The 26,297-nt window shown below is 44.4% G+C and overlaps 1 protein-coding gene across 1 annotated transcript in view; it reads right to left on the reverse strand.

The window, feature by feature from the left end:
• The window catches only part of LOC138472522 (protein NDNF-like), an 83,498-nt gene that overhangs the window by 2,898 nt on the left and 54,303 nt on the right, over window positions 1–26,297 (reverse strand). Inside the window, exon 3 of the mRNA XM_069610749.1 lies at window positions 2,194–2,324. Coding sequence (XP_069466850.1) covers window positions 2,194–2,324 — 131 coding nt within the window. The remainder of the gene's footprint in view (window positions 1–2,193; window positions 2,325–26,297) is intronic.

Here is a 26,297-nt window from a genome sequence, read left to right on the forward strand (position 1 = left end):
CCATCTCCATCTGTCTCCCCTCCTGGCACCTTCAGCGAATCTTTAGAGAAATATTATGTGCCTGCTACTGTGTGTCCTTCTTTCTTCAATACTTGAAAAAGAGTCAACTAGTTACAAAATGAAGCCGATACTTATGGAGCCCGTCCCTCACGAAATACCTGGAAAAAAGTGTAGTGTGTACTAGTGAACCAACCCCTCGAATATACTTGCAACAGTGTGTTGTTCACATTCGTGAACTCTGTCTACTCTGAAATAACTGGAAGAAATGGCCATCCTCTATGAAGTAACTGGGAAAAAAAGAGTATAATATAAACTTGCAAACTAGTTCTTTAAAATGCACGAAATAGACGGTAGGGTACACTTGTGAACCCTGCCCTCTAAAATGTTAATTTAAATTGAAGCTTTTTTCAGTCGAATTAAGTGTATTTAATACGATGGAGCAGGACTTATAAAACAAATCAAAATAATGTATCCGTGGTAAAGAGAACACACCATTGTCTAAGCCGGCTACCATCAAAAAACCTTATTAGAACATATCTTTCATCAAAACCAATACATGCAATGAAGGCCCAAAGCCCATTTCTATTTTCCTTTGAATAGTGCAGTCATATTGAATTTAGAGATAAGGAAATTTCCAATTGGAATCAAACGGCCATTAAAAAAAATAAAAAAAAAATCAAAAATGTATTTACTTAACATCTAAATAAAAATGATCAAAGCGTATTTTCTCAAAATGTGCAGATACATTCTAAACGCTAACCTGTAATGAAATCCACAGTGTTGAGTGCATTGGTTACATTATCGGGGAGTTTCGGGTTAGCAAAAATGGAAGAGGTTTCTCTGTGGTGTTGCCTTTTTTACATTCATGTAATTCTACTCCTTTTAGAGCCACCCTCTCTAAGGAGGTCAATTGCAATAGGGGCAAAATGTAAATGAAAGGTGTAAAATCCTTGCGTAAGACTTGTAAGCCTTCGCGTCACGCTCCATTGTCATTGATTTGTATGGCGGAGAGGAGGGCCAGATCATAACTTATGTTTGTGCTCCTCCCTTCCTCTTAGCAATACAAACACTACAGCATTTGCGCCAGCATGGATTTTCAAGCAGGTGCAAATGCAGTAGATTCCTATGGAGTCTGTCGGCTTTCTGCACCAGCAAAAGGCAAGGAGACTCCATGGGAATCCATTGTAAATGCCACCTGCCATGCAGCATTGGCAGGCAGCATTTACTCAGTTTGCATGGTGGGTGCTAAAGGGCAATCTACAAGCATGTATGCCGCCTTTTTCCACTCCCCTTTTGCAAATGAGGAACATTCGGCAGCGGGGACCCCTGTAAGTGAAAGCGCCGAATTACAGGGGACTCGAAAATGAGCACCCTAGCCTTTTTTAGTTTTGGCTATTTGGTGGCACTAAAGTACCACCTATAATCTGAAACTGTAGCATTGGCGTACGTTACGGGCAGATGACATATGAGCAGGGACGTGTTGTTTAGTTATTTATGAACCCAATGACTGGGCATGACCATGCTAAGCCTATTTGCCATCCACACCCAATATCTGCCCTTCTACACCCAAAACACATTCTCATGGGATCTGTTTGAGCTAGCTATGTCAAGCAGTAACATCAAACTTTGGCCTGCCCATGCTATTTCTAAGCAGTCTTTTGAGAGTTAGTGACTTAATTGCATCTGCAAAGGTGCAACAGGTGTAATAAAAATGTCTAAACCAAGAGTGCCTTTAGCCACTTAATTTATATATGTTCCTTGCACTGAAGCCCTGTTAAAAAAAGCCATGCAAAAGCCACCAGTTTTAGCTTGTAGTTATATGTATAAGATAGGAGTAGGTCAGATTCTCCTCACCTGCCGGGGCCAGGGTCTTAAAGCATGGGCACATGGTGGTTGAGTGAGACAGTGGTCACTAATGCTTTGCTCCCATTCCAGCACTTACACTCTACGTATGAGACTAAAGATGTTGCATGCAATTTCTTACAACTTTGCTTCATTGCACGATATCACAAAAACAACACATGTTTTAACACTTTTTCTTATTGGATGGAAACCTATATTTGCAGTTATTGGACACCTCCTTGCATGACTCCCCAAGGCAAGAAAACAAGTTCATAGAGACAAACAAAAGAAAAGCAAACCATGTTGACCCATCACATCTCAATCAAATGACATATTTCTCTGTGACCTCACCATGTAGTTTTCCTGGGAACATGTGTCTTGCCTTGTGTAATAAGAGTGTCCATTCAATGGGGACATCACAGGGGGTGACGGTGACTGAGAAATGAGACGGGCTTCTGTCTTTCTCCAGGGCAAAGTAGTACCTAAATGAAAGTTCAAACAATAGAGAGCTTCATGATTAAGGTCTGAGTGAAATTAACAAGTCTCAACAGATCAAAACTGGTCAATCTCAACAAGCCAACATTGCTACTTCAACCTCTGTCAATGATAGTGTGGAAAATGTTCTCAGAACTTCACTCCACTCTCTGTACATGTATCCCATACGGTAGACCCATCACTCCTGCATATACATCACTCCTGCATATCCATATCCATCGCTCCTGCATATCCATCACTCCTGCATATCCATATCCATCACTCCTGCAAATCCATCGCTCCTGCATATCCATCACTCCTGCATATCCATCACTCCTGCATATCCATATCCCTCGCTCCTGCATATTCATCACTCCTGCATATCCATCTCTCCTGCATATCGCCAAGCCCAAGTCGCTTGCCACCCTTGGCGTCAGACCTGCCATTCCAAATGTGGATTGTACCTTGAAATTGAAAGTCCTTCCTGGCGGCACCTGAGAAGCAACTATTGCCATCTGGCAAATTCTAAGGAGGGCAACATGCAGCAGAACAATCTTCGAGCGTTGGCCATAAAGGAGAGCCTGTGTCTAGCACTTCAGATTGTGCATCGATTTTGTGAGCGCTCTAACTAATTTGCAAATGAGTTTACCTTTTGCCATTATACAGATTGAGAAAAAAACAAAGCCAATTCCGAAGTGACATCCCCAAAAACTCCATCACTGTCCCCTGTTGCAACGTTTGTAAAAAAAAAAAAAGACATCTTAGTAATGTATCTCTGTGCAGTCCTTTTCTATTGAGCCTTTTAGGACACAGAGCAGCAGGTCTGGGTTGGAGTACAGAAACATACTTACTACATGCCATGGGCTGAAGTTTTCACCTAAACCACGTCACACGAATAACTCATGAAGCAAGAGTTCAGACATGCAGAGTTGCGGTGTAGGCATTGGATACTCATGCAATTTTGCAAAGGAATCATGATGAAGAAATTGATGAGTTCTCTGATTTTGAACTCACTTATTATATGTATGTCCGTGGGGCTTTCTATGTTATTGCTTACACCGCACTGAAATAGGTTACAATACTCTAAATCTGAAAATACAATTTAACTATGATCATCAAACATAACCGTGCATGGCCTGTGGATGCCCTACTACATGTGCCTTTAACCTTATGCAAATGTTCCACAAGCAATTACTCCGGAACAAAACATAAAATTCTCTCTCTCTCTCTCTCTCCCCCTCTCTCTCCCCTTCTCTCTCTCCCTCTCTCTCTCCCCCTCTCTCTCTCTCCCCATCTCTCTCTCTCTCTCTCTCTCTCTCTCTCTCTCTCTCTCTCTCCCCCTCTCTCTCTCCCTCTCTCTCTCCCTCTCTCTCTCCCCCTCTCTCTCTCCCCATCTCTCTCTCTCTCTCCTCTCTCTCTCTCTCTCTCTCCCCATCTCTCTCTCTCTCTCTCTCTCTCTCTCTCTCTCTCTCCCTCTCTCTCTCCCCCTCTCTCTCTCCCCATCTCATCTCATCTCTCTCTCTCTCTCCCCCTCTCTCTCTCTCTCCCTCTCTCTCCCTCTCTCTCTCTCCCTCCCCCCCTCTCTCTCTCTCTCTCTCTCTCTCTCTCTCTCTCTTTCTCTCTTTCTCTTTCTCTCTCTCTCTCTCTCTCTCTCCCCCTCTCTCACTCTTTTTAGGTGTGGAAGAGAATAGAGCTGTCGGTTGTGCGTTGCCAGAGTCACCCCAGCTGTTCATGTCAGCTGTGAGACCAGAGGGGGAAAAACAGATATCTTGAGGGGTAACCCTGTTTTTTCTTTTTTTTTGCTAAACCAACTATTAAAAAACACCAACGGTGAATTGCTTACTTGTACTAACAATGTATACTGCAGCTCTTTTAAAAATGTTATACTGTTTATTTCTAATGATTACTACACTATACAGTTTAGTCATAATACACATAAGCAAATTATCAAAACCTAGACTAACTATATATAATTTTCTGATAGCTGGTTATGATTCCAAGATCAAGCGTCTCGCACACTTCTTTGGTACTCTTTCTAGGTACCTCTATAAAAAAAGGAAAGGGGACGAATAACACCATAACGCATAAAATCAAAGAGCATTTCAGAAACAGAGACATGACCTCAGATTTTTATATTTGACAAATATGACTGTGATGCCAAGATTTGCTGGGGGATAGATGGTGCTCTGTCTGCGACTGTGAAAATAGAAATGAGGTTCCGGCAGGGCTGTGTGCCGCCCCAGACTTTTTTGTGTGCATTAATGGTCTAATTAATTATCTGTTAAAGGTCCCGACGGATGCGCTCTTGTCGGGTTCTGATAAAATGTCAATCCTTATGTTTGTGACAATGCAATCTTGCTTTTACTCACAGTGATGGGACTGGGTTGTCAGCTAGACATCTTTGCAAGTTTCTGCCAGGCAAATGGGCTTTCTATAAACACCGAGAAGACCAAGGCTATGAGGGAATAGAACAAGGAAACATCCTAAAACTAGAGTTGCATTAGGCGATGGCCTGATTGAAGACGTTTCAGCCAATGACTGCCTAGCCTTAAGAATCAAAGAGGACTGTACCTGGAAGGAGCAAATTGGTTAAAGTTGGGTTAATGCTTATTAGGAATAGTGTTGCCCTAGTCAAGTTTACTAAAGAGCACAGGGATCTGGGGGTTGCTCTTGAGGTCTATTAGGCCCAGGCCCAGCAGGCAGCCCTTTTTAGTGCAGAGTTGTTTGGTTGGATTAATAGTATGCCCCTAGCAGTGATTGAAAACAAATTCTTGAAGAACCTACTGGGCTTACCTACCTGTGCAACCAGCCTACCTGTTGGTCTTGCACTAGACTTACAGCCCATTGAGAAAGCTTGTAAGGCCAAACCATGACTCTGTTGGGTGAAGCTTTGGAGCAAGCATCTACTCAAATACTTGTTTGTTTGTTTGTTTTATTTGAAAATGCGCTCTAAACCCAGGGGTAGCCGGGCGCAGCAGAAACAACAATACTTAAGCTTAGTTACGTACAAAAATGCATAAAGAAGATACAGTACAGGTGTTATAACAATTTAACAAACATGTAGGTAGGGTACAGGATGAAAAAGGCTCCTATACACAAAGGAGTCAGATCAGGGATCAGAAGTGTCCAGGTAGCTATTCACAGTGGTTAGTCAGTGGTAAAACCAGGCCAAGAGAGTTAGTTGGTTAGTTGTCATTAGAACAGAGCCAATTTTTTACAAGGCATCTAAAACTCGAATATGGTAGATTTGCTCTCAATGCCAAAGGAAGGGCATTCCATGCACAGGCAGCTTTAACGGGGAAGCTAGTTCCGCCTGTTTTTTTTAGTTTAAATTTGGGGATTTCAAGTAATAGGTGGTTAGATGCTCTAGTGCGGTATGAGAAAGATTTTCTGGTTAGTCTGGCCGAGATGTAAGGAGGTGCGGTGTTGTTCAGACCTTTGTGGGTGAGAGATAGTGTTTCGAGGAGGATTCTGTCACTAATTTTTAACCAGTGATAATCTTTTCTAATGTTGGAAATGTGTGCTCTGCGGGGTATGTCTAGCGCTGCTGTAAGGGCGTTGTTTTGTAGTGTTTGCATTTTGTTTATGATAGATTTGCTTGCGCCCGAGTAGAGGGCGTTACAGTAGTCTAACTTAGACATAACTAGGGCATTGGCTAGCGTGATGCAGTTAGTTTTGGAGAGGTAAGGTCTGCAAGCCCTAATTAATTTGCAAGTGTAGGCTGTGGAAGATGCAAGGGCGTTGGTTGGTTTTTTGAAAGATAGTGTATTATCAAGGTAGAAACCTAAAGTTTTTACCTTACTTGCCACTTTCATTATATTGCCATCTATGTTGAAGGCACGGTAATTGGGGCTAAGTTTTTTGAGGTTGGAGTCAGAACCCAGGATCATTATCTCTGTTTTGTCATCATTCAGGCAGAGGCCGTGAGAGGCCATCCACGCCTGAATGAGGAGATAAATCTTATTTACTAGAGCTGTATCTTCAACAAAGTTTCCAGAGAGTTGAATGAGGATCTGCGTGTCGTCCGCATAGTTAGTGTATGTTATCCCCAGTCTGTCAAGTTTGTCGAAGAGTGGCTTAGTGAAGATATTGTACATTGTGGGGGAGACACGTGAACCTTGTGGGACTCTACAGGTGATATGTATTGGGTCCACAGAGGCTGAGGGGGAAAACACTTGCATCGTCCGGTTAGCAAGGAAGGATTGTACCCAGGCTATAGCTTAGCTTGAGAAGTAGGCGACAGACGCTAGGTCGTTGCAGAGTACTGCATGGTCCACCAAGTCAAAGGCCGCCGATAAGTCAAGGAGGAGTAGCATAGCTGTTTTACCTTTATCCTTCAACTCGTCGATTTGAGTCTTAAGGTCAATTAGGGCCGTTTCAGTGCCGTGTAATGGTCTGAATCCAGATTGGCGTGAACCTAGTAGTTGGTTCGTCTCTAGATAGTTTTGTATCTGGAGGTAAGCTACTCTGTCAATGATTTTAAGGAGAAATGGTACCATGGTGATGGGCCTATAATTAGTGGGGATTGCTGGGTCAAGGGTCTGTTTTTTAAGGAGGGGCAATACCCAAGATTCTTTGAGGTTGATGGGTACAGTGCTAGTCTAAAGGATGCGTTAATTAACTTAGCTATGAATGGTGCTAAGTCTCTGGCTGCGTGCTTGATGACTTGTGCAGGGCAGCTGTCGCCTTGACAATTGAAGGGTATCAAGGAAGATATCACCTTTTCAGTTTCCAATATGGATATGTTGGTAAATCTGAATGGTTCGCAATTGATTTGGGTAATTGTTCTAGGTGTATCAGGCAATTGGGTAGTCTGGGTGGCAGTGGCCCTCAAGGAACCTTTTTTCTTAGCAATTTTAGATTGAAGAGTTGTAATTTCGTTGGGTAAAGCATTTTGGATGCTGGTGCACCATTGTTTGTCCTTGGGAGCATTGTCTATGGGAGCGATCGGATTTTCCATTTCTCGTAGGATGGAGAAAAGTTATTTTGAATTAGAATTCGCTTTGCTAATTCTCTCGTTGAAAGTGTCTTTTTTTTTGGTTTGGATTATTTCCTTCTTGTAGTGTTTAGCAAGGTTGTCTAGTAGAGTTTTATTCTCAGCTGAAGGTGTGTGTCTCCAGTTAGCTTGTAGTTTACGTTTTTGAGTTCGTAATTCTTTGAGGTGAGGGGTAAGCCATGAGTTAAGGTGAACTTTACGTTTACTTTTGCGTTCTTTGATGGGGGCGATAACGTCCAAGGCTTTGGACATGGTATTGTTGAATGTCTCAACTAGCGTATTTGGGTCAGTATTGGTAGTACTAGCTATAAGATCTGGTAGGAGAAGCGGAAGTAATTTATCAGCTGTAATATATTTTTTGTTTCTAGTAGGCATAGGAGGTACTGTTTCCAAATTGGCTGGTTTAGGGGGCTCTATAGTGGATGAGAAGCAGATAAGGTGGTGGTCCTTCCATGTTTGTGGTAGTATATCAGAGATGGTGGTAATACAGTTTCTGTTAGCTATCCAATCTAATGTACGACCTTTCAAGTGTGTGGGGGCTAAGACTTTTTGGGAAAGGCCGTTATCGGTTAGGATAGATTGGATGGAATGGGCTTGTTTATCCTCGGTATCATTGAAGCCCAGATTAAAGTCACCTAGTAGAAGGAGCTGGCTGGAGTCTTTGATGATATTACTGAGGAGGCTAGAAAGGTCTTCTTCAAAGCTACCTAGTGGGCCTGGTGGTCTGTATACCAAAAGGACTGTTAAAGTACTGTCATTCGAGATAGGAATTTTAGCCGAGAGAAGTTCACAGGATGTGATTTCGGGGTGAGGTGCGAGTCTAGCGGCTAATTTCGTTTTGGCGATAATGGCCAGGCCGCCTCCCCTAGAGTTGGGTCGATCGACTCTTAGTATGTTGTAATTGTCAGGTATGGCAATCATGAGGGCGGGACCTGCGGCATCATGGAGCCATGTGTCAGTGATCGCAAAAAGATCTAGATTGGCTGAGGCAAGAAGGTCAGCAATTTCCGTATTGTGTGCTACGAGGGATCTCGCATTGATGATGGCTCCTGACAAGGTAGAGAATGTAATTTTTCCTTGTATGATTCTAGGCGAAGGAAGGTTAGGCTTCTTCTGGACCTGATGTTGGTTTATTTGTATATTAGGTTGTCTAGCTGCAGTTGGGGCAGACAGGTTGCAATTGGGAGCAGTCAGAATAAGACTAGAACCTGGAGGAATAGTTCTTTTATTTTTTATGTCATAAAGACGTGGCAGTCTAGCTCTGAGCCGTATGTTTCTCTCTTGCAAGTTGCATAGGGTGGAATTAGTCTGGGTCATTGTTATGGTAATAGTTAATATTGTCCAAAGGAGGGAGCTGAGTGTGTACATACGGCAGGTCTTAGGGATGCACAGAGAACAGAGAGGCCTCTATGTTTCACAGTACAGTAGTGCCTGGGTGAGGCGTCAGAGTTTGGCAATCCTAGCATTGACTACAATGCATACAGCAGGGACATCTAGATATGGCAGTCCTAACAGGGACTATAATGCACAGAATAAGGCACATCTAGATTTGACATTCCTACTAATGACTAAAATGCACATAGCAAAGGAAAGACATCTAGCTTTGGCAGTCATAGCAGTGACTATAATGCACAGAATAAGACACATCTAGATTTGACATTCCTACTAATGATTAAAATGCACATAGCAAACGGAAAGGCATCTAGCTTTGGCAGTCCTAGCACTGACTATAATGCACCGAATAAGACACATCTAGATTTGGCATTCCTACTAATGACTAAAATGAACATAGCAAAAGGAAAGGCATCTAGCTTTGGCAGTCCTAGCACTGACTATAATGCACAGAATAAGACACATCTAGATTTGGCATTCCTACTAATGACTCAGATGCACACAGGAAAAAGAGAGGCATCTAATTTTTGCGGGCCTGTCAGTGTCTGAAGTACGCCCAAAAAGGGACATCTAGATTTGGCAATCCTAACAGTGCCTAAAATGCACAGAGTAAGGCAAATCTAGATTTGGCATTCCTTCTAGTGACTGAAATGCGCACAGCAGAAAGAGAGGCATCTAGATTTGGCAGCCCTAACATTAATTAGCGTGTACACAGAGGTGGACATCTAGATTTGGCATTCCTACTAATGACTCAAATGCACACTGCTAGTGGGCATCTAAGTTTTGCAGGGCTAGCAGTCAAGTCATTCACGACATACATTTGGATTAGGCAGGCAGGTTACTTTTATGATTAGTAGTGTGGGCAAAGGGCGAGCAGGTGGACACGTTCTAAATGCAGTTATAAGGTTACTCTAAAGCCCCATTAAGAGGATTATCAGACAAAAAGAGGATGCTTTGCGTATATATTCCTAGGGTATGCTTAGAGTGTAATTTGTTAATACAATTAAGCAACGTGCACGAGTAACATGCTTAGAGAAGCGGGATGTCGGAAGAAGCATGAAATATAACACGTGGCGCCATAATCCATAATGCACTCGCGGGCAGTCACAGAGTAGGAAGGTTCCAAGTTCATGCAAGGATCATGGTGGGACGGTGATCCGAATAGGCTTAGCGGATCAATAGCATTGTGGGCATGGAGTGTTACCTTAGGGCATAACGCTGGCGGTCCAGGGGGTCTGGCAGACGGCTGAATTGGCAGACAACATGCTGAGAACAGGCAAGGGCCTGATTGTCGGGGGCCTTGCTGGAGGAGGGCCAGCTGAGCCTGCCGGCAACCAATCCACCAGAAGAAGGGAGGGTCAGCCAATGGGCGGTGGGGAGAAGCTGTAGTGGGCCAGGCTAGGCTCTGCAGCTTTCTTGATATGCGTGGGTGGCCATCTTTAAGTAGATAGGTACCTTGTGTACCTTGATGGCGCCCACACTGAATCGGACTGTAAATAAACAATGGAGGTGTGCCTCGGCGTGGGTGGGCACCCGCAGAATCCGGGATGGAATGTAGCGGCTGTGCGGCGCTTCAGAGCGTGATTTCAAATGCGGGTGCAATGCTTACCGCACTTCGCCAATAATCAGCTGGGTTAACTGGGTTTCATGCCGGCCGCCAACTGCTCCTGCAGTGGTCGAATCAGGCCAAGGAGCTCCTGCTCCTAAGCGGCTGCCACGCGGATGGATCGCAGACTGAGAACGGCAACGGCCTGATTGTCGGGGGCCTTGCTGGAGGAGGGCCGGCTGAGCCTGCCGGCAACCAATCCACCAGAAGTACTGACAGGCAAAAGAGGATGTGATGTACCAGGAGGGAGCTATGCTTCTGCCTTGGTTTTTGTTCCTGAAGAAGGAATTCCAACGGTTTGGTCTGAATGGTTACTGGACCAGCCCTGATACTATTGGTAGAGACTCTAAAACTTGTTTTATACATGCATTCAGGGTAGCAAGGGAGGTCGAAATCTGTGTGGGGTTGGCTACCTCAAACCAGTTCTTTAGATACTGGACGTTAAAACAGACTGTGGGATATGAAGATTATCTGGGTCAAATGCACCCACAACAAATGCAAACTCTTTATTAAAGCTCACATGGGCATTTTGCTGCTGGCCACTTTGAAGAACAAGGGAAACCACAGCGCTTTTCCGACATGTCCCTTTTGCATGGAGGCAATTGAAGATAGGGTTCACTTTGTACTGCTTTCTCCATACTATGGCGATTTGAGGAGAGGATCCCTAAAGACTCTCCTCATTGCTTAGATGGTTAACACCACTGTATAGGCTGTGGCTCCATGCCTAACAGCTAAATCCGAAGTTGCAACTTTTGCAATGGGCTGGTACCTACTGAGGGTTTGGAGAAGATCTAAATAAATATGTTAATTAGCACAAGTGGGTTACCAAGGGTCTTTTGCATTTGTTTGCATTCATGCGGCATATTCTTTTGGCTTGTGCCAGTACTGGCTCCTGTAAAGCAAAAAGTAGTAACTGTTGAACTAGAACAGCTCTTAAGGTTGAAATATAATTTTCTTTCTTATGCTTGTATGTACCAATATCTAATCTTGAGGGACCATATTCCATATTGTAAACATTGATTGTGAATGGCTTAGTGTCTTTATGCTAGTCTACAATTTGTCTTTTACCTTGTGTTTTTTAGTGACTTCCTTCGTATTGATTGGAATTGGTTTATTCATGTCACTAATGGTTTTAATCTTGTTCTCACTGTTTTACTTTGTATTTCATGTGTTGGGTTTCATGGTATTTAATTGAAATAAAGCCCGAACAAACTATAAAAGTGTTGCATGCGCGACGTACATGATACCGGTGTGTGCTCATTTAATTTTTCACTGCTTTCAAACTCACATTCAAATGTTTGTACCATGGAACCATCTATACTGATTCCAGCAGTCTCAGGATTTGGGTGTGAGAATAGAATGGCAGCAACATTAGTCTCCCCATTGGGATCCAAGGGGCATCTGGCGTTAATGTTTGCTCTCCTCATGTAGAATTTTAGCCGAGTCTCTGGGTAAGGAGTGTTGCACATATACTCAGTTCCCAAATAACATTCATCCTAAGAGCATCACACTTACAGGATAGGATTCTCAAACATTTTAGCATGAGAAGATCTGAAAAGAATCATGTGATGCACTCATGAAAACCACCGCGAGTTCACATATGCAAGAGGGTCTCGCAAAGATTCCCAAGCCATCTCTGGATTTGCTGTACCCAAGAGCGCTCTTGCTATGGTAACCATGCCAAGCTTGAGGTTGCCATTGTGTGGGCATCTTCTATTTGCATTCACAGCAAATCTTTGGGAATCGGGTTCTATGTCTTTGCAAACTGCGAGGTCATACACAGATTTGATGAGAAGTGGGAAAGCTTCTAAGTACGTACCTAAAAGAATGTGTGACGCTCACCTTAATGTACGAACAATTGTGAAGTGCGCCAAATCTTGATACTCTTCAATATCACACATAGGTATGTGTGTTTTGATATTTTCTGAAAAGCCGCATACCACCTTATCGAAAAACACCTTTTTTCCAATTAGAACGGACTTTTACTAACAAATACTGATGGGACTCACCTGTCTAAATCTATCTGCAAAAATGTTAAAACATGAAAAACAGAAAAGAAGGACTATGCTTAAGGCCACATGCTGTCAGTCATGCCTTGTAGGCCAAAGACTGAGCAAACAGCGTAATGGTGAGTGTAGGAAAAAAAGGGGAGACATTCTCCCAGGGGAGCTGTCTGAATGGCTGCTGAGAGGGGGATCATGTCCGCACTAAGCACAGAATTGGGAACTGCGTTGGATTCATGTGTGAGCAAGCAGAACTATGTGCGCCTCAGATGTCCTATCGGGTCTGCTATTGATGGCACCTTCCCATCTGTGCTAAAGAGGAAGCAATGGAGATGTGCTTGATCTGTTGGAGGCCCATATGTGTTTGCAAAAAAAAACATACGCCTCTAAATGCTGATCTTTGTGTTAGAGTTGATAATAGACCATGCTGTGCGCTTCTTTCCACATGTATTCAAATACAAAAAGTATTTGAATACATGTGGCAAATATTAACACGTCAGCAAATAGTAATTCCAATTGGTAGCCCATGTATATCGGAGGGGGACGTAACGCTTGGGTTAGTATACAAGGGCACACCTCATTGTTCCCCCAGGTATAGAAGCGTTGGTGCGCATTTTATATTGCAATACATGTGGAAAGATACTTGCTGAAACTTCATTTGTAGAGAGAACAAATAAAATGTGGATACATATCGGTGGGAAATGTTGAAGAAGCAAATGCCATAAGATTGGCAGCCCTTGCTCAGAGTGGCAACCCGAGCTGCATTGCTTGACCAGGGCAACAGCACAGCAAGCACATCAAGCCTGCCATATTGTAGTTATCAGTCAAGCACACGCAGCCACCTCTGTCATTCACCTTATTAAGATGGGTGGGAGGAGAAATGTCTGGGGGCGGGGGGGGGGAATGGTGAGCTGCGGAGAGAGCTGCTTAAATTGCGTGGGCCTCATTACGACCCAGGCGGAAAACCATGGTGCTATTAGCACCATGGTCCATGCCAGTAACTTACCGTCTCCGCCATGGAGAAAGGGGAATTACCACCCCATTACAAGGTTGGCGGGGCAGTAATTCCCCCTTCCTCCATGGCCCTTCCCCATTCCCATTTTTGCCCCATAGGGCATAATGGTAATGGGGAAGGCGGTAATTACGGTACCGCAAATTGCGGTACAGTAATTAGCACCAAGGTCCCTTTGCGGGTCCATTCCTTAACGGCTGGTAAAACCAGCCGTTAAGGTGGGAACCCGCAAAGGGACCTCGTAATCAGGCGCTAAGGGATTACTGGCACGGGTACCCTTACCGGTACGCCAGGGTCGTAATGAGGCCCCATGTGTCCAAGTCATTTATATGATTGAAAGAACATACTCTTTGCTCAGGGCTTTAATAAGGCATAAGCCTTCAGCAAATGAAATAATAGAGCCGGATGCCACTAATCCCTACTGTGCCATTGCAGCACTTGTCATCAACATTTGAACTATTGCCCGAGTCACGAGTCACCGTTTGGCCCAATCCGATGCCATTTGTCTCAGCAAGTGCGCCCTGCTTGCTTTATTTCCCTTGTTCTGTCCCCAATGGCTCTATTGAGAAATTAGCAGGGCCCTTTCACTCTCTCTCCACATTGTGGCACTAGACATAAACTATGCTGCCTATTTATAAGGTTGTGGAAGCGCCGACTGCATGGCGAAATATGACGGTATGCTAAGGCTTATTATTGCTTGTAGGCACTTCATATGTACGGTATTGGCTGCAAATTGGCTTGGACACGTCTTTTGAATAAGGAGCAGTAATGACAGCTAGGTTTGAATTCGACCTTCTCAGACAACATTTTGAATTACTCTGTTTTATTTTGCTGTTTGTTTACCTGCTGACAATTGCAGTAGTGCAAAACCTTATGCACTATGGGGATACAATGTTATACACGAGTGGAGCAGCAATTAGCCTCGCAACGTGGTGGCCCAGGGGGCATCGGGATATGCCACAGCCTGTGCAATGATCCACTTTTAATTACCCTCTTCACAAACAGTCGCACATTTTAATTATAGAATTTAAAACAACATGCTTTTTATTCAAATGTGCCCTGAATTTTGGTGGCTCAATTAGAACTTGCTTGGCTGTAGAAGCAATTAACCCAGCGTCTGTTGCTGAGGGATTCTGTGCACTCATTTGGTTACTGGATTTAGTCCTTCCTACTATCAAATTGCCCAGTACAGTTTGACTTTGAACAAATCAATTTTGCTTTCAACAAATCGATGTGGATGTTTCTTGGATGTCCGCGGGAAGAGATTTCCATGCAAGTGGAGCAAGAAGAGAGAATGAACGGAAGTGAGAGAAAGCAAAGGGAAGGTGACGTGCCACAAGGGTTGTCGTGGAGGCAGATCAGAGATTATGAGAAGGCTTGTAGAGTTGGATAGAGCAGGATCGATACAGTGGTGCCTTAACATGGATAGGTTTTGAACCAGTATTAGTACATTTGTTCGAATACATTTGGGCGAATGGTACATTTGACCGAATATATTCGAACAAATTGGCTAACACACACCAATCACGGGGAACAGGGGTTGCGTGTGTGTCCCCCGCTCTCCATGATCAGTGCGCATTGGCCCTGGGGGGTTGTGGGGGTTTCCCCCGCTTCCTCGATATTGGAGGTCAGAGCTGACCCACGTTACAGGGATGAATCCGACGCCGCAGGGCAGAAGTGGACCAGTCAACAGGAATCAGGTAAGTGGGGTGGGGTGTTTGGTTTGAGTGCATTCAAGCCTCTGAGAACTGAACGTATGCAGGCTGTTTTTTTCTGTCAGTTTGCTGCGATCAGTTCTCAAATGCACTCAAACCTTTTGAACCAGCAGAAGAAAAGTAAATCTGGCCCTGTTTTGCATTGCCAGCCATCCAGCCTGGTGAAGGTAAGAGGAAATAAGTGTAAAGTGGGGGAGTTCAAAGAGAGTCCTTATAGTGAAATTAATGTTCTTGCTGAGAGGACAGAACGCATATTTGGGGAGACCAAAGAGGATGCTGGCACAGTAATACAGTTTAGAGACGACAAGAGTGGTTAAGAGATGCTTGGTGATGTTGAAAGGAAGGAGACGCTTGATTTGCCGAATATTAAGGAGGTTGAGGTGAGCTGTCTTTGCAGTTTTGAAGATGAAAGTAGAGAAGGTAGGAGAAGAGTCATAGATGCAACTGAGGTTTCTGGCTAAAGAAGAGTGGCAGAGAGTGGCAGGTGGGAAAATGATAGGCAGGAGAGGTGATGAGAGTCTTTGGCAGGAAAGAAGAGCACCTCTGTTTTGTAAGAGTTTAATATCAGAGAATGCAAAGCAATCCATATTTAATAGCAGAGAGAGCATTTTAGGAGAGAGAGTTCACTATAAAAGAAACATATTTGGGTGCCATCCATGAAGAGTTGGTATGAGGAGCCAAAGGAGGAGATTAGCTCCCCAACAGCATAGGTGTAGAGTTCAAAGAGGAGAGGACCCAAGATAGAGCCTTGTGGAACACCAACCATTAAAGGAGTACTTTGAGAGGTGCTGTTTTTCCAGGAAACAGAAAATTGGCGAGGTGCTAGGTAGGAGTCAATACAGGCAAGGGCTCCATTGTGAATCCCAAGAAGAGAGAGAGCACTAAGGAGATCAGTGTGAGAGACAGAGACAGTGATAAAGGCAAAGGGCAGGTCAAGGAGAATTAGAATAGAGGATAGGTTGAAGTGCCTTGCAGAGGCAAAACATTTGGAGACATTCATGAGAGCAGTTTACATGCAGTGACAGGAGCGGAAACCTGCTTGTAGGGGTCGTGAAGGTTGTGGATTTTTAGGAAATTGGTAAGATGTTTAACACAAACCTTCCAGCACTTTAGAGTAGTAATATATTCAGATTAGCTCCTTGTTTTTTTAGGAGGTGGATGACCGTGGCTGTTTTGAAAATAGAGAGAAAGCAAAAGGAGTCAAAGGACAGGTTGAAGAGTTTATTGAAGTAAGAGGCCACAAAAGGGGCAATAGGCTTGACTGCTGAGAAGCAAGAGCGTCTGATGGGGCACAAGAGAGGTTAGCCTTTGTCAGTAGAGCTTGGACATCTTTATTATTAGTTTGACTAAAGTGGGAGATGCAGAGGATGATGGTAGAGTAGGTGGAGTGTAGAATGTAGGAGGAGGGAGTGTGAGGAAGGTCAGGAAAGAGTCTGTAATTTTGGAAATGTTTGCAGCAAAGTATTCAGCCAGGTCATTAGCTGTGTAAGTGGAATTGATAGTCATAGGTTTAGGAGAATTGAGAAGTGAGTTTAGGGTGCTCTGTAGCCGCAAGGATGGTCGGAGTGAGAGTCGATGAGGGTGAGGTAGAATTCCCTTTTAGTTCTATCAAGAGAGTACTTGAGAGAGTTCAGAGCAGAGCGGTAGAGGTGCAGATCCTCATGGGAATGGGTACGCCCGCATTTGTGCAGCAGCCAACGCATGTCTGTGCGGAGACAACGTGTGAATGGGGTGACCCATGCTTGGGGAGGCTGATAAATTAAGGGTAAAAGTTAGCAGTGGGTAGTGAGAGTAGACTGAGTCATATAGTAGGGGTTGGAAGCTGGGGAAGGCAGTGATAGTGGAATAGACATCAGGTGTGAAAGTGGAGAGTGAGAACTATAAGTCAGAGAAAAACAGAGGTATGGCATAACGTTTACATTTTCTTTTAGTAGTAGGTGAGGCAAGCAGTGATGAGAGTTCAGAGGGTGGAAAGGAGATGATGGTGGAAACAATGGAGTGATCAGATGGGGATGGTGTGATAGTAGTATTAGTGGCTGAGAGAGAGGAGGAGAGGAATGGGAGATCCAAAGAGTTACCCCCGGTGTGAGTTGGTAGGTTGTGGATAGAGTTGAGAGCATGGTCACTAACAAAAAACTGAAGTTCAGATTACTGAGAAGTAGTGGTTAGACAGGGAAGGTTAAAGTCACTGAAGAGAATGAGGTGATGGTTAGTAGAAAGAAAATCATGGAGTTGCCCGGATTCATCAAGGAATGGCCTGGTGGGACCAGAAGGGCGATAGATGAAGATGATGTAAACCAAGTGAAGAGGAGCAACCGTAAAGATGGTGAATTGAAAAGAGGTAGGAAAGGATGTGGAATTGAAGATTTGTGAGGCGATGAGGCGGAAAGAGAATAGGTGCCCGTTGCCACCACCTATGAAAGTTAGACAAGGAGGGTGAATGAAGGATAATTTGGAGTCATGTAGGGCGACCAGGCGACCAGTGTCAGATGGAAAAATCCAGGTTTCAGTGATAGCAAGGAGACCTAGGGTGAAGAGATCCGGGATGAAAATAGTCAGTGATAAAGGAAGTTATGTCTCATACAGACTGAGCATTCCAGAGTGCAATGTTCAGTTGATGCAGTAAGGAAGAGTAGAGAAGTTGAGTCTCAGAGGAAGAGAGGCCAAGTGGATCGGTGTTAGGGGAGGTGTGGTTGGCTAGTCTGCATTATTTGTAAGAACTAGGAGGTGCAAGAGATCTGGAATATTAGGAGTTTTGAGATGTAAGTTTTAGGGTAGGGATTGGAAAGGAGGAAGTTGCCACGTAATTGGAGAAACATTAGAGAGAGGTGGGTAGGAGGAGCAGTAGGAGCAGTAGGAGCAAATGCATTATAGCTGAGTACCTTTGGAGCAGTTCAAATAATCTATCCTGGGGTCTAAATGCCCACGTTCAGAACCCCCTGACATACAACACTGTTTTTTTGGTTCCCACAGAATTTGGAGACAGTTCTCAATTAAAATATCTGCCACAGTTGTGGGTTGCTTTCTCACATTTCTTTTCTTTGAATTTCAGGTTAGGATTGGGAACTGTTGTCTTCCCTACCACTTGCTTAGTCCATTACATTCTGAACATTGACTGTATTAAAATGTGAGGTGTGGTTTGGGCACCTTTATTTCATTTGCTTTATTTTAATTTTGGATTGGGTTTCTAGCGGGTGAGATTATCCCACTGATGGTGACCTCCTGTAGAGTGCTCGATAGAGGTTCTGGCATCATGTACGGTGCTCAAACCCTTTCAAATGGGTAATTTAGGGCTACACAGGATATGAAATGTCGATAGAATCTGATTAAGGGACCAAGAGTTGAGGGCTGTACTTAGGACAGTACTCTAGGAAACACACTGCAGACTTTATGCACCTGTTTTTTCCCTCCTTTTCCCATCTTAACCCATTTAAAGGACCCAGGTTTGAAGACTATAATATAATTTTCTTTTGTGCAGTGGAATGCTTGAGCTGCTTCACCTGCTGTGCCTGGCTTATCAGCAATACCTAAAACCATTGACCCAGACATGTCTGACAAGCTGAGGGAGGTTTCTGCAACTGGATAGTCCATTACAAAAATGCAGCAAGGGCTTGTCACTCTTGGGATTTTCCTCACATTGCCAACTACGACTACTATACCAGTGGCAAAATGTACCCACGGAAGAGGATAAATAAGCATCGGGTTGTGAAGGGGTTTTACTGTACATTGTAGGAAGTGGGGTGTAGTACTGTAATGTATAGTGTAGGAAGATGGGGTGTTTAGTCATTCAAATGTGCTAGGGGCACAGGCAAATCCTTCCCTGTCCTTGAAGCCTAGTTGTGGTATTCCCTCCCCGTGAACATAAGGCAGGAGGTAAACCTTCTACATTTCAGGAAACTTTTAAAGACAACGTTTTTTAAATAATCCAACTAATTTATCTTTGACCCTACTTTTCTTTTGTCTCGTTTCCATGTCTCTTGTTACTGTCCTTGGGTCTGCGTGCGCCCCGTTCCCTGCGTGCTACTGGCACATTGTAAATGAATAAATACAATTTTTTTTAAAATCCATCCATCCTATTTACATTTGGAAAGTGGCCTCCAGATTTGTAATTTATCCTTATTTTGGCTCTACCTTGTGTTCTGCCTCCAAAATATCAGGCAACCGAATGATCTCACCATTCTTCTCCTCCTTGACCTCTCAGTAGCTTTTGATCTGGTCGACCATGACATCCTTTGCCAGCATCTCATGTCCAAATTCAACCTCTACAGAGAAGCCGCCAGCTGGATCAAATAATTCCTCGCCAGGTGCACCTCTCGGGTATTCATAGGCCCTGAGGCAGCTGACACCGTCCCTGTGAACTAAGGTATCACTCAGGGCCCTTGCATCTCCCCCATACTCTACAATATGTACACAAATCCTCTGTTTGACCACCTTGACAATCTAGTCATTCCATACACCATTTTTGCTGATGACACTCAAATCCTTCTGAAAATCACTAGGACCACGTCCTAGATTCAGCTAACATCAAACATATATAGCCTCATTCAGACCGGGATGGCTGAGCACCATCTATGTCTCAATGATGACAAACCAGAGCTTCCCATTGTGGGTTCCCTTCACTGGCTCAAACTACTGGACCCTGCCTTTGTGTCCTTCTCCAGCGACAGCAACTCGACCCCTTTCTCCAGCCCTGTGGAAACCTTGGCCATCTACCTTGGAGCAGAACTCTCTATGCAAAAGCATGTCAATGCCCTGGCCTCATCTGCAGCATTTTCGAAGAAACTGATCAACCTCAGCAGAAAATGTCTTACATCAAGCAATAGCCTTACCCTAGCCAGGGCCATTATTGGAAGTAAACTGGACCACTGTCATACCCTTCTCTCTGGCACCTCCACCAAAAACATCCCCAAACTACAACTGATCCAAAACAATGCCCTCTGTGCTGCCAGGGGTATGAAATGTATAGACCACATATCTCAAGCAAGGCGGATGCGCACTGGCTACCAGTCAAAGCACCCGTTTAAGGTTCAAGCTCTTGTCAATCAGACACTGCTGCATCCACAACACAGCACCCACCACCCTTAACCAGCACATATCCCAAAAAGCTAGACCCTGCTCTCATTGCTCCTCATGCTCCCTTGGCCTATTTACACCTAGATACTGCACCCACAATGTGGAACACCCTACCGTCATCCATCCAAGAAGAACCATCATAAATTCTCTTTAGGAAACATCTGAAAACCTGGTTGTTTAATAAATACGATTAAGACTCCATCAAGCGTGCCAAGACACACTCTGTCTACCATTGCCTATGATACAAATTGCCTTCAATGCGACCAACTATGTACTAGCACTCTGATACCGATGAGACTGTGCTCTGTAAACGAAATAAATAAATAAATAAATAAATAAATAAATAAATAAATAAACAAATAAATAAAATGCAAGTCCATGGGGATATTCAGTCCTAGAACTTGCCCTTTAGGAACATCAACAATGTTTGGCAATTCTGAACACTAACATTCCTGGACATTACTTTTGTGCTGTATTTGCAGTTCCCTATGTGAGATGATTAATGCCCGATTTAAGGAAGATGAGAGAACTGTGTAAGGAACTCAAGGTGGCAACAGTAAAGACAGAAACAAGTGATCATATTCCAAGGGTGTTTATTAAACTCTATAAATGGGTGAGAAGAACACCTAATCTAAACCTAATTCTAAGATGGGAGCAAGCTACTACCATCAAATAATAATAATAAGGCAGTCCTAGTGGCATTTTGCCAGATAGAAGGGCCTATACTAAAATAAACAATTGCCAATCCTTGCCGCTAAGTTACAAAAGAGTGTGGGATAGTGTTCACAAGAAAAGAAAGAAGTGTTTGCAAATGATAAGTCAGGATGTTATAGCCAGGGTCTCCCTTCCCCACATTTTTATCATGGGACAAGATGGGACTCTTGAGCACCGCACTCTCCTGGGCTTCTCCAGCATGAGGCTACAGTTTCTTTCAGCGATATCACGACCTTCTGTGGTTAAGTCTCTCTTCTGCAAAAGTCTCTTGACTCTGAGGGCCTAATGTATCCAAAATAACAAAAAGTTCCTCTCTGTATGTAAGTTGGGTGATGACTCTTCACCCTGATATCTCCCTCTTCTGGGCTCAGATCCTTCTCTGATGTTAGCCTCCCTCTGTTGGGTTTACTACAGCCTTTTACTCAGACAATTTCACTTGTTGTATTCATGAGTCTCGATGTCTTTTTAAACAATGTTTCACTGTGGACTTCCCTCTGCCGGGTTCATTCCTGTCAACACAATGTTAACGGGGTTATCGTACTTCACCCTGTTCAGCAGGCCTCCCTCAGCCGGGTTCACATTTGCCACAAATACAGTTCACTTTGCTTTACACAATGCAGGATTTACTTCCCTTAGCTTTCCTCTTGGTTATGGGTCAAAGACTTTCGAGTGTACAAGTGGTTTTACTCAAACGTTGTGTGACCACTTTGACCTCTTGCGTCATCCCTCCTAGGGCCTTCTGGTATCGTTAGTTTCAACAAAAGGGACCGGTCAGAGTCTTTCGAATGAGCGCGCACATGGAGCCGAACCACTCTGCACCTGGTCTCTCCCTGGGTTTTCTAAACAGTTCTGAAACACGCAAAGTCTTTGTTCCTTGATTCACATTATGTTGCCACTTGCAACCTTTGCTCATCACAGTTCCATTTACTATCGGTTCTCCATATGTCTCACCGGCTGTGATGAACCGCTTGGTATTTATTGTGTCTGGAGTCAAGGGCGGTAGCACGGTAGCAAGCATCTCTCCCTGACCTGGTTATCAATATAGGAGGATTCCTTGCACCGTTGACACCTGTTACACCACATGCTGGCTCTTGTTCCCAGCCTTGTGATTCCTTTCTCTGAGGCTTTGCAGGTCTGGGTCAAAAAGAGCAAGGGCACTTCCCTCCTTGACATCCTTTCGGTTCTCACTATCTTTCTCCTCCTCTTGAAATGCCGTCCTGCAACAGCTGCCTCCTCGTACGGTCTGCCTTGAGCAAAGTGTGATCTCGTTCTCCACCTTGTGCCCCTGTGGGTAAGGGAAAGGACCATCAAGTGTGTGTGGTTATTGTCAATTGCCTGAATTTGCCTGACCCTTGTGTTGGGTCAGGTAAACAGCCCTGGTGTTAGTCTGTTGTCTTTCATGGTGTGAGAAAGTGTTTGTGTCAGAAAAGGGGTGTGGGTAGAACGTCTGAGTATCCCATGGGGTAGGATGGGGAAAAGGTGTTATAAGGAAGGTGTCCCACTTCCACTCCCCGAGGACCCCCCGATCCAGGTGATCCTCCCGCACTGGTCAGCCTCAGGAATTGGATCCAATAGCGATGGCCGTGTCCTGGCCACCTGGATGACAGATGCCCAGGGACTAGCGGGTAAGACACCTTCAGGTTTCTCACAACTGTGACTCAGTTCAAATCTCCTCTTGTCACAGGAACAGAGTTACAGATGGAGTCCTCTACCATGTCCAGTGAGCTTTTGGTTGGAAATAGTGGACTGCAATGTGAGTTACAGTTTACAGTTGTCCACTGCTGAGGGAGGTGTTTGGATGCAGTTGGTGCTATGTTTATAGGAGTATGTATTCCAACATGCCAACATAATTCATTTCATACTAATCTGAAGTTGCCTTTCCAGTTTTGAGTGCGCATTGCATTGTGGGGCATGGTTTTATAGTAGGAAAACACGCTCCCTTCTATGGTGGTGCTATAACCTGAGATTTTAGAAAACAGCCTTACATTGTGCGTTATGTTGATATACATTGTTTGTTGTGTACAATGTGGTAATGGTGTGTTTCTATTATCTTCTAGGCTGTCACTTATATGTGATGTTAACAATGAGAAGCAGTTATTGCACTCAAAACATTGGAGCGAGATAGGCAGGGGTTTTGATGACAGGCTGTTCACGACAAGACATCTGCCACACTTCATAAATTGAACCTTCTGGTATTTGGGAAGATAGGGGACTTGTCTGGACAACTATAGGTAAAGCACCTAATGAAAGTCCATGTCTGAGATGCGGGTATCTCCAGAATGGCCAAAGTCCCAGGGTTATCTTTGAGGGCATAATGGATAACACCTTCTTCAAGGAACACAGTTTCTGGGGGTCACTGGCCCAGCATGTGCAGATTTATTATCCTGGATCAACTGAAAAATAAGAATAATACAGGACTATGCTCTGTTGCAGGATTCATTGAATGTTGTAATCTTTTTGGGGTTTGTGCTCCGCCTGAGTCACTGAAAAGGATATGTAAAGAGGCTTCATAAACCCATGTTCAAGGCATAGCTAATTTCTGGCATCTACACATTTAAGTCTCAAGTACAATATTAAATTCATCCTACCAGAGGTCGTCAAAAGGGAATGACATAGAGACTAAATATGTAACATGTGTACATTTTTTGTACATTTGAATCCATGTGCTATCTGTTTTTCCTGCCTGCAACTTCGATGAACTAAAACTAATGAATGATCCTATATTGTTCTCGTTTTTTACATTGTTCTCTTTGTGGGTGCAGATGGTGACTTGGGCAGCCCAGTCAATTGATATTTACTGGGTGCATGGAGGCAGACTAGAGGTGCACAGCTCTTTGATAGATGGCCAGATTACTACTGCATATGTATGAAGAGGGGGGCTCAGGGTTTCACCCCAACCAGGCACTAAAAACTCAGGCAGGTAGAATAAAGGAACAGAAAGGGGTTCATTGTCAATTTCAGATTTGTTGTGGATAGTATGGGTTGACTTGAAACCTGCCTTCACAAGTTACTGTATAGAAGTTACTGTAAGAACAGTAGGGAATATATAAAATAATAAATATCAATGAACACTGAACACATTCAGTGATATGCATGCTAATTAGTTTTAACAAAGAAAAATAATAGATAAAAACACATCTGTTATGCTGTAAGGACCTCTTACAGCTCAGGAGGCCACGCCACTTTTCATTGTCGGGTTGCTGCTACTTAATTAAATGAAGGCCCACATGGAGAACACGTCCAGTCTCAGCTTCTCTTTATTCTTAAACTAACTCCTTCCTCTCCCTCCACGTCATTTCCCTTCCCTTGGATCCTGCCCCCTCCCTAACCCGAACTTCCACATATCACTGTGGATCGACTGTAATATTGCAACATGAAAACCTTCCCTCCTTTTAAACACAGAATAGGGTGCTAACCCATCTCTTCAATGAGTCTTACGGGTTAAGGCTTTGCCCCAAACAGGGCTGCTGGCCCTTGACAGTTCTGGGCTGAAATTGGGGGTCGGTCTACAATCACTCACCATCACTCACCATAATCATATGTGACCTCTGCACCGGACTCCTCATCTCCCAAGTATGCATCTTCAGCATTTGTCCAGGTCCCTCGATCATCACAGCCATCCTGTTCCTCCTCTGAGGCTTCCCAGGGTGTCACATCCCCCTGGCATTCCTTAAAATGTGACAAATTTCTTGTGATTGTCTCTCACTCTGTGTCCACGGCTGTGATCATTGTGTCTTTTACTTTGGTGACTGTGAGGGGACTAGGTGCAAAGCAAGAGTCTTCCTTCCCTCTTTGGGCTTGGCGTGCCAGCACCCTGTCACTGTCTTTGAAGCTGTGTTCCTTGGCTCTTCTCTTCACGTCAGCCTCAAACTTCATTTTCTGTTTTTCTTGGGCGTCTCTGATGCTCAATTCATCATCCTCTGGTGTGGTGCCGCCCTCGCAGGGACACTGTGGCAGTCATGTCTGCAATCTGCAGCCAAATAGGAAGTCCGCTGGACATTTACCCATAGTGCTGTGAGTGGTGTGGCAGTAATCACAGAGAAGCTGGTACAATATTTGTTGGAAAGGTCTGTGGGACAGGTGTGCCACCTGTAACGATCACTTGAGACTGCCCACAAAGCATTCGCCATGCTATTGGTTTGTGGCCAGAGGGGTATAATTTTCCGATGTTTGAACCCCATGTACCGGTTGAAGTTTGCAAAGTCCAGGCTGGTGAATGGTGAGCCATTGTCCCATTTTATTATTTGAGGGATGCCGTATGCTGTGAGGATGCGGACCAGGGCAGGGATGACTGCTGTTGCAACCATGGATGTTACTATTTGTACTTCTGGGTACCTGGAATATTCATCAACTACCACTAAGGCATATGTGCTGTTGCATAATGATCCAAAAAGGTCGACAGCCAGCTCCTCCCATGTGCCCCCAGGGAGTGATGACATCTGCAGGGGATTTGGGTGCAATGCTGGTGCTATGGCGCTGCAGATAGTGCAGTACTTAAGGGTGTCTTCCACCAGTTCGGCTAGCCCTGGAAACCAGATTTTCTGTCTCAGAAGTTTTTTCGTTGAGACCTCCCCTATGTGTCCCTCTGGGCCAGGTCGACCACTTGTTGGGGCAGTGACTTGAGCATGACGATTCGACAGCATTTCATGATTATTTGGTCCTCTGTAGTGGTGAACTGCTCTTGGACTAGTAGCATCGCCTTTATGTCCCCTTGCAAGGATTCCTCCAGGTGTTTTGTTTGTTCTTTTGCATGCTTTAATTTGCCTTGGCTAATGCACTGGGTGAGGATGGCCAGTATGGGGCCGCATGCGGATTCTTGTTGTAGCGTCTTCCATACTATTGGGAAAGGTTTTAGCTGGTGAATGATGTATTGTAGATATCCATCAGCGACAGAATGTTCCGGGGCAGACGGCCCTGCAGGGTGACGGGCGAGGTAGTTGGCTGGGTTTTTGTCCTTGCCTTGCCTATGGCGGATGGAGAATTTGTAGTCCTGGAGTCGGAATCCCCACCTTTCTATCCGCGGGGCATCCGGGCCTGGGTGTTGCCAAAGATGGTGAGGAGCGATTGGTGATCAGCGACTACTGTAAATGGCTTTCCGAATAGAAATAGGTGGAAGTGCTCACAGGCTCAGACTGCCAGACTTAGCTACTCTGCTATAGAGTACTTTCAGTCATGAAGAGGCTGCAGCTGGCGTATGACACCAATTTCTTGATATGGAGAGTACGGGGATCGTATTGTGCCAGTACTGAGCCCGACCCACAGGGCTGGTGTCCACCATCACCTCAGTGTCCATGATTGAGCTGAAGTAGGCTATGTCTGAGGCTGAGACAATGCTGGCGTGAATGTCTGTGAAGGCAGACTCACATTCGGCTGTCCAGCTGAATTCATGGCTGTTCCTGGTCAGCTCTCTTAGTGGGGCACTCACTGTCGCTTAGTTTTCCAAATAGCTTGAACAGTAACTGACCAGCCC

Source organism: Ambystoma mexicanum, chromosome 8 (assembly GCF_040938575.1).
Source record: "Ambystoma mexicanum isolate Mex_15411 chromosome 8, UKY_AmexF1_1, whole genome shotgun sequence".
Lineage (NCBI taxonomy): Eukaryota > Metazoa > Chordata > Amphibia > Caudata > Ambystomatidae > Ambystoma > Ambystoma mexicanum.